Genomic DNA, 9,892 nt, shown 5'->3' with positions numbered 1-9,892 from the left:
ATTTTAGCCCCCATGAGGAAAAGGGCTCATGAGCCAGACAGAATGCAGTATTTTGACAATGTAAAAGTGCAGATTGTTTACTATGAGGGTTGTGTTTAGGGGTAGATGTAGGGGTAGTGGACACAATACACAGTGTACAGTAGAAACACATTACAGCTGTGGGAAGAGCATGAAAACTGAACGCATGTGTTGGTGTGTGTTTGCGTTGTAAATAGTATGCTTTTTTCTCTACTTTTAGCTCATTCACTATAAACCTGAGGACCAAAAGTCACTATTATTGGCTGAAATTAGGATAAAAGTGTGCTAAATTAAAACATATAATTTAGCAGGCAGACTTTATTTTAATCTGCAATTCACACCATTAACAAACCTTTAATTAAGACTTTTAGTTCTATGAACTATTAATCTGCTGCTTATTAATAATTAATAAGGTAGTAGTTGGGTTAAGGTATTGGGGATTAGGGATGCAAAATAAGATCCTAATTTATAAGTACTAATAAACAGTTCAATATAAACGGTTAATATCATATGAGGCGGGGTAATAAGCCAGTGGTTAATGGTATGAATTGTTTCTTAAACTAAAGTGTTCCCAGATTCTTTAGCCCTTCATTGAGTCTATTTATTTACGTCCAGTGATCGAAAGAGTAATTTAAAATCATACCCAAGTAAAAGCACCGTTACTTGCCTGAAAATGTAGTGCAAGTCGAGTAAAAGTATCTGTTGTAAATATTTTATTGAAGTATGAGTAAGATCATGCAAGTATGAGTAGATGTTTCAAAAGTACTCAAGAGTAGTGGGTATTACGCTGGGAAAAGCTGGTGCATCTACATGTAATTAGTGGATGTGTGTAAACGTAACGTTCTGTAGTGCATTTAGTTATTGCCCAGCAGGCACACGACAACACAAGACGTTAGTATTAGGTTAGGTCAGGTGACCAAAATTTTATGTCCAGCCAGTCTCTAAGGACAATGTTAATTTGATGTTCAATAATGACGTCAAATGATGTTGATTTTAGGTCGCTGGAAAATGACCAAAATCCAACATCAAGCCAACATCTTAAAGCAACGTCATATTGATGTCAAATACTGGCATTAATTCCTTGGGTATGGCAAGCATGGTTTATACTTCTGCGTCACGTGACCGGCATAACCCTTGGCGCATGCAATGCGAGTAGCTGTGCATTTATACTTGTGCGCGCTGTCTCTGTTGGTCTGCATTAACACTTCCGAAACGCTAGTGGGCAGTGAGGTGTTAATGCTCCTCTGTGTCGAGTTTCTTCACTGCTGTTTTGCTTTTCCTGAACACTTCCGGGATGTACAAGTGGCAACCGGTGGATGTGCAACAACTTTAACTATGAACACAAAACAAAACTTTCCATCCGGAGCTCCTTCACGGGACTCCACACTTGTAAACAATCGCTCCATCAGGCTCGCGCCATTCACGCGACTCTCGGTCCCGCCCAGACTCGTCAGCACTACCAAGCCGACCAATCACAGAGCTTGAACTATGCGTCGTTGCGACAAGTAGTTAAATTTTTTGAGAGGTGCATGTCAGCAACGCCGACAGCCACGGCGAAGGGCTATGCGTCAGCGCCGTAGCATACGCCGGCGTTTGACGCAGAAGTATAAATCAGCCTTTAGTGGTAACGTCGACACAACGTCAAGCTGTAACATCATTAGATGTTGATATTTGGTTGGCTGGGTGTTTAATGCCATTTCGGTCATCACACAGTAGACATCCGTCATCTTCTCATCAGTGACATGCCTCTAAACAGTCTCTGGGTCCATGCGTGTGCAGATTTTGGACATCTTCTTGGACTCTTTTAATGCTTCCAAACAGTTTGCTGCGATTATAAATCGCCCATGTCTTGAGGTAGTTCATTATGGTGTGATTTACCATCTATGTGTGATTTGATTGGACAGGAAAAACAGGACTGATCTCTCTAATTCCCATAGACAAGACAAAATACAGTAGTGACTGCAGGCTGAAGGAAAATGGTGGAGTAAAAATACTGATACTGCACTGAAAATGTACTCAAGCTAGAGTAAAAGTACACATTTATAAAATTACCCAGTCAATTACATCTCCTGAGAAAAACTACTCGATTACAGTCATTTGAGTATTTGCAGTTTGTTGCTTTACACCACTGTTTACGTCTGTATATGTGTGTAAATATATATTTATTTAGTTATTTTATATTCATTTAGGTAATATTATTAACTAATATGTCAATGTTTGTATGATTTAATTACAATACAGTTTGTAAAGTCATATTTTTGAGAGACTTGCTTCATTTACCACACAAGCGGATATAGTTGCATTGTAACCCTTAAATAAAAGTTAAAGTAAGCAAAAATCTTCATGTTTTCAGCTTTTAGTTACTAAAAAGCATCCAGAATAAATCTGCAGATTTTATTTTATTACAAACCTCTGTGCAGGAATAGCAAAACATGTGCAGGTTCTGTCTGGCTCTGCTAAATAAAGGAACATTCATTTATAAAGTGTGTTAGACATTAATCATATAAACATTGGCATATTAACTAGTATGCAAAAATATTTTATGCAAAAATCACTTTTATAAGGGGTTTAAATACAGTTGTGTGTATATAAACAGGTAATAATGGTAAAAATTAACTAATTCTATTTTTTATAATTGAATAAATTTAATTTAATAATTAAACTTGCCATTATGCTGACACATAGGCATTTGTAGCTCCGCCCTCGTCTGAAAAGATTACAATCTCATTTGAATTTAAAGCGACAGTCACCAAAACACCACAATTACAATCAAAACCTAAAAGGGTCTTATTTTGCATCTTGTAAAAATAATATAACAATGATACTGAAATTAATATAAAAACTGTATTTACACACATTAAGACTCAACGATGCGATAAAATTCATTAATTTTCCTTCAGCTTAGTCCTTTATTCATCAGCGGTCGCCACAGCGGAATGAACCGCCAGCTATTTCACAGCGGATGCCCTCCCAGCCGCAACCAAGTACTGGGAAACATCCATACACTCTCACATTCACACACACTCACTACGGCCAATTTAGTTAATCAGTTTCCCTATAGCGCATGTGTTTGGACTGAACCCGAACCCACGCCAACACAAGGGAGATCATGCAAACTCCACACATAAACGCCAACTGACCTAGCCAGAACTCAAACCAGTGATCTTCTTACCGTGAGGCCACAGTTCTAACCACTGAGCCACCGTGTGGGTTTAGGTAATCTGTGGAAATGTATATGCTTAATGTTAATGTGCATGTGCATGTGTGTGTGTTTCAGATGACCAGGCTGAGCAGCGCTCTTGTCTTATATGTGGAGACCGCGCCACAGGACTGCACTATGGCATTATTTCCTGCGAGGGCTGCAAGGGTTTCTTCAAGCGCAGCATCTGCAACAAGCGTGTGTATCGATGCAGCCGCGACAAAAACTGCGAGATGTCCCGCAAACAGCGCAACCGCTGCCAATACTGCCGCCTGCTCAAGTGCCTGCAGATGGGCATGAACCGCAAAGGTGAGAGAAACACACACGCTGGAGAAAACAAGTCACGTTTGTAGTTAAAGCACTTTGAAATGTGCATTATTTTATTCAATGTTTAATGTAATCTCAACTGAAGCATGATGACAGCACGTAATATTAGACTAGATATTCTTCAAGACACTAGTATTCAGCTTAAAGTGACATGTAAAGGCTTCACTAGGGTAATTAGGGTAAAGTTAGGGTAATTAGGCAAGTCATTGTATAACAGTGGTTTGTTCTGGAGACAATCCAACACTAATATTGCTGAAGGGGGCTAATAATATTGACCTTAAAATGAGTTTAAAACTATTAAAAACTGCTTTTATTCAAGCTGATATAAAACAAATCAGACTTTCCCCAGAAGAAAAAATATTTGAGGAAATACTGTGTATTTTCGCTCAGCACTATTACATCAAACATTTGAGAAGAAGAAAAAAAATCCACGTTTCAAAGCACAACACAGGACTTTTAAAGAGACAGACAGCAAAACTGCAGTGATTAAACACACTACAGACATCACTATTACTGTAATGACAGCAGGCCTTAAGTCCAAGCAACGTCAGTAAGTCATTGCTGATTAAAAGCTGAAATGCACACGGTTCAGGCTGGTTCTGGCTGGTTTAGCTGGTTGGGAGGCTGATCTGGTTACCAACGCACAGGATGAACTGGTATGAGCTGGTTTATCCAGCAGGGCGAATCCATGATCAGCGCCGCCCTCTAGTGGACACTGCAGTAATGCACATCACTAGATATTATCAGCCCTCCTCTCAGATTTGATTATATTTTTCAAATATTTCCCAACTCCACTTTAGTTTTTTTTTCCAACACATTTTTTACACAAAATATTTTTAATAAATAATAACTTTTCTCTTTTGTCATGACGACATCATTCATCGTATTTTAGTTATTTTGCATGAGACTTAAGGCCTTTTTAATAATCATTTGTCCTGCTGTAATGAAGTACTCTAATTGGAAAGTTAAACATGAATATATTTTAAAAATATTAAATGCATAGATTAATGAGTGAATGATGACAGAATGCTCATGTTCTACTTAAACCAAGGGCGTAAAAATCATGGTCAAGGGATTTTACATGTGTTAAATTAAGATTGTTAGCTCTTATAAAATAAGGGAACTTACAAAACACGACTACATGTTAAAACAAAGATTTAAAATGTACTTCGCCATGGAAGTGTCTGCTTTAAGTGCACTTTAGAGATATTATTCAGCTGCAACCTATCACTGGGAAACACCCATATACACTCATTCTCACTATGAACAATTTTTATCTCATCCAATTGATCTTTACTGCATGTGTTTGGACTTGTGGGATTAACTGGAGTACCCGGAGGAAACCTATGCCAACACGGGGAGAACATGCAAACTCCACACAGAAACGCCAACTGACCCAGCCAAGGCTCGAACCAGCAACCTTCTTGCTGTGAGGCGACAGCAATTTTACCCCAAAAATTATTATTAATAATAATAGTAATAGTAATAATAATAATAATAAAAATAATAATAATAATAAAAAATAATAATAAGTATTCATAGACCTTTAATAATGATATTTTTTTATTTTATATATTTTTTTACCTGTAATAAGGTAAGCCAATGAACCAAATGATAATTATTACTAGTGTGTGAATAGGTATTATTATTATTATTATTATTATTATTATTATTATTACTATTATTATTATTATTATTATTACTATTATTATTATTGCTATTATTATTATTATTATTATTATTATTATTGCTATTAATATTATTTTTATAATTATTATTATTACTATTATTTTTATTACTATTATTATTATTATTACAAACTCCACACAGAAACGCCAACTGACCCAGCCAAGTCTCGAACCAGCGACCTTCTTGCTGTGAGGCAACAGCACTACCTACTGCGCCACTGCTTCACCCTGTTATAATAATAATAATAATAATTATTATTATTATTATTATTATTATTATTACTATTATTATTATTATTAATACTATATTATTATTATTATTATTATTACTATATTACTATTACTATTATTATTATTATTATTATTATTATTACTATATTACTATTATTATTATTATTATTATTATTACTTTATTACTATTGCTATTACTATTATTATTATTATTATTATTATTATTATTATTATTAATAATATATTACTATTACTATTATTATTATTATTATTACTACTATATTACTATTATTATTATTATTATGACTTTATTACTATTGCTATTATTATTATTTTTAATAATATATTACTATTATTATTGTTATTAGTAAAGAAAATATTATCCAAATCATATCTCAATTAAAGTCCTCTTCTAGCTGTCTTGACCCTATTCCAACTGAATTTTTTAAAAAGGTTTCAAATTGCTTGATTGACTATGTCCTTGACATAGTAAATGATTCATTAATGACAGGAATTTTTCCTAATGCTTTTAAAAAAGCTGTGGTAAAGCCACTTTTAAAAAAAACAAATTTGGACTCCACAGTTTTAAATAATTACAGACCAATTTCTAATGTTACATTTTTTAGTAAGATTTTAGAAAAAGTTGTATTGCTACAGCTCAATCAATTTTTAGATGAGCATAAAATTTGGGAAAAATATCAGTCAGGTTTTAGAAAAGGTCATAGTACAGAAACAGCATTATTGAAAGTAGTTAATGATATGCGCTTAAACATAGATAAAGGTAATGCATCAGTTTTAATTCTTCTAGATTTAAGTGCAGCATTCGACACGGTTGATCATTGCATTTTGATTAACAGACTGGAAAAACTTGTAGGTCTCTCTGGGATAGTTTTAAATTGGTTCAATACATATGTCACAGAAAGGACATTCTTAGTAAATATAGATGAATATACATCGCAAGAACACAATATATTATATGGTGTTCCTCAGGGATCTATCCTAGGCCCAAGTCTATTTTTATTATATATACTTCCTTTAGGTAGTATAATTCAGAAATATGGCATGAATTATCATCTTTATGCTGATGACATACAATTATATATTTCTGTTGAGCCAAGAGACACAACTGCATTGGAAAATTTGTCCAACTGCATGTCCAATATTGTGCAATGGATGACTGCAAATTTTTTAAAGTTGAATAAAGATAAAACAGAAATTCTAATTGTGGGCAAAAAACCTGAGCGAGAGAGGATTGAAGCAGAACTGTGTTCTTTAGGTTTACAATCAAAAAAAGAATTAAAGAACCTGGGTGTTATTTTCGATTGTGATCTTAGTTTTAAATCTCATATTAATCAAGTTACAAAAACATGTTTTTATCATTTACGAAATGTTGCCAAAATTCGTTCTTTCCTATCTTTTGATGATGCCAAGAAATTAATTCATGCTTTTATTTTCTCTCGGCTTGATTATTGCAATTCTATCTATACTGGTCTACCTAAGGGTTCTACAATGAAGTTGCAATTGATACAAAATGCAGCAGCCAGAGTTTTAATGAAATTGAAGAAACGAGAACACATTACACCAGTATTAATAGAATTACACTGGTTGCCTGTGCACCAAAGGATAGATTTTAAGATTCTTTTATTAGTTTTTAAAGCACTACACAATATGACACCTTCCTACATTTCCGACTGTTTAACAAAATATAATCCAAACCGTTTTCTACGCTCTTCTAGAGCTGGACTTTTAGAATTTTACCCTGTAAATCTGAGGCGATCTGGTGGCACTTCTTTTAGCCATTATGCTCCAAAAATTTGGAACTGTCTCCCCCTTGAAGTGAAAGAATCACCAAGTATTCATGTTTTTAAAAAGCGTGTTAAGACACATCTTTTTAAAATTGCGTATGATTAAACAAGTCTGTTAGGTGTACGCATTTTATCTATTTTTTTGTAGGTTTATGTATGTAATGTATGGTGTGTGCCTGCATATGTAAGGACTATTGTGTGTGTGATCATGTGAATATATACTTACATTTTGTGTACAAGAATGTTTTTATTTCAGTATATGTGATAAGTTTTTGTGGTCTATTTTAATGCTTTTGTTGTTGTTTGTGAGGCACTTTGAGTTGCATGTATGTTGGAAAAGTGCTATACAAATAAAGTTTATTATTATTATTATTATTGTTATTATTATTTAATAACTGACCTCTTTTCAATATAATGTTGCAATAAACTTCCCGAGGTTTAAAGACAAAACTAAGCTAATTTGTGGATAAATAATTATACTGCATGACCTCTGTGGGTACAAATTTACTTCACTGACTCAAAGCATCAATATTAGAGACTCATAATCCTCAATGCATACCAAATACAGTGTCTTTATAGCATCTTTACCCAAACCACCTTTCAAAACATCATTATTTTCACCCTGTCTCTCCAAACTTTGCCTTGTTTAAAAGTATTTTCCCTCACAACATCTAAATCACCCTACAGACCTCTTTGTGCACGATTTCCATAGGAATGCTGAAAAGAGGCGAAGCATTTCAGGATTTCGAAGGTAAAATTCTTTTCAAATTAACACTAAGTTTATTTTCCGATTGTGTTTTTTTTCTTCAGCTATCCGAGAAGATGGCATGCCGGGAGGAAGAAACAAAAGCATCGGCCCTGTACAGGTATTACCCATAACCCCTCATTCAGCATCCCTGATCCTTGTCCATACATACTCTTTACTTCATTAAGACGCATATTAATTACTCCCATTACTGCCATTCAGCTCAAGTTTGGCCTCTCCATGCATCAATAGAGGAAATAGAGCTGATTAATTTGGGCGCCAATCAAAACAAGCGCAATACATCTTTATTTCAGCATAAATAGAGATGCAGATGAAGTGACCTCTGAAGATGTTAATTTCATTAGTCGTCAAGGCCAGAATTCTCTGCTCATTCATCATCCGCCGACCTCATAAAATCATTGTGTTCGACAAATTTTCTCTCAAAACCAGCAAATATGCACTCTTAATAATCAAACGTTGCCCTTTGATATGGTTTTTCAGACGTTTAGAATGTGATTATCTAGTGTACGGCTCTATATAGTGCAGTGTTGGTGTGTGGAAGCATTTGCCTTGCTGTAGCCTGATTTCTTGTGTGGATATAAAGGCAGAGCTTGTTTTTTAGGTTTAAAAGATGTCTGATAGACGTCTAACAGACGTTTACAATTCGGACTGTCAGTGAAAATCTAATAGACGTCTAAGAATAGCCCATAAATAGACTATTTATCACTGTGTTGGTGTATGGAAGCGTTTAGCCTGTTTGCTTTAGCCTGATTGCTTGTGCTTGATGTACAAAGCTGTTTTTTATGTGTAGAAGATGTCTGATAGATGTCTAATAGACGCCTAAACATGACTAAATATATAGCAGACAAGGTACAAAGCAGATATAAAGACAGAGCTAGTTTTTTTGTGTTAAAAAGATGTCTGATAGATGTCTAATAGACATCTAAAATTCATACTGTTAATGAAAATATAATAGACATCCAAGAATAGCCCCAAAATAGACTATTTAGTGCGGTGTTGGTGAATGGAAGCATATGGCTTGCTTTAGCCTGATTTCTTGTGTTTGTTTGACGAGTGAAAGCAGATATAATGGCATTTTAATGCGTAAAATATGTCTGATAGATGTCTAATCTAAACATTGATAAAACAAGGATAAAATAGCTGACAAGGTACAAAACAAATATAAAGGCAGATCTTGTTTTTTTTATGTTTAAAAGATGTCTGATAGATGTCTAAAAGACGTCTAAATTTCAGACTGTCAGCAAAAATCTAATAGACGTATAAGAATAGCCCAAAAATAGACTATTTAGCATAGTGTTGGTGAATGGGAGTGTTTGGCTTGCTTTCGCCTAAATTCTTGTTTTTGTCTTTGACTGGACAAAGCGGATATAAAGGCTGTTTTTAATGTGTAGAAGATGTCTGATGGATGTCTAATAGACATCTAAATGTGGCTAAAACAAGGCTAACAAGGCAGACAAGGTACAAAGCAGATATAAAGACAGATCTAGTTTTTTATTTTTAAAAGATGTGTGATAGATGTCTAATAGACGTCTAAAATTTGTACTGTTAATGAAAATCTAATAGACATCTAAGAATAGCCCACAAATAGACTATTTAGCATAGTGTTGGTGAATGGGAGTGTTTGGCTTGCTTTCGCCTGATTTCTTGTTTTTGTGTTTGACAGGACAAAGTGGATATGAAAGCTGTTTTTTATGTGTAGATGATGTCTGATAGATGTCTAATAGAAGGTCAAACATGGCTTAAACAAGACTAACAAAGCAGACGAGGTACAAAGCATATATAAAGGCAGAGCTTGTTTTTAATGTTTAAAAGATGTCTGATAGACGTCTAAAATACGGACTGTCAACTAAAATCTAAT

The 9,892-nt window shown here is 34.4% G+C and overlaps 1 protein-coding gene across 7 annotated transcripts in view; it reads left to right on the top strand.

The window, feature by feature from the left end:
- nr6a1a (nuclear receptor subfamily 6, group A, member 1a) overlaps nt 1-9,892 on the top strand; it is a 199,122-nt gene that overhangs the window by 168,834 nt on the left and 20,396 nt on the right. For all 7 annotated transcript variants that reach the window (XR_015496813.1, XR_015496816.1, XR_015496814.1 and 4 more), the window contains 2 exon segments: nt 3,296-3,526; nt 8,079-8,134. Coding sequence is in view for 2 of the 7 variants with exons in the window: in XM_087262739.1 (XP_087118865.1) it covers nt 3,296-3,526; nt 8,079-8,134 (287 nt within the window). In the remaining 5 variants the exon portion in view is untranslated.

This window comes from Danio rerio, chromosome 8, assembly GCF_052040795.2.
Source record: "Danio rerio strain M-AB ecotype USA chromosome 8, GRCz13ab, whole genome shotgun sequence".
NCBI lineage: Eukaryota > Metazoa > Chordata > Actinopteri > Cypriniformes > Danionidae > Danio > Danio rerio.
Note: the sequence above shows the minus strand (reverse complement) of the source record. Positions and strands in the feature narration are given on the sequence as shown.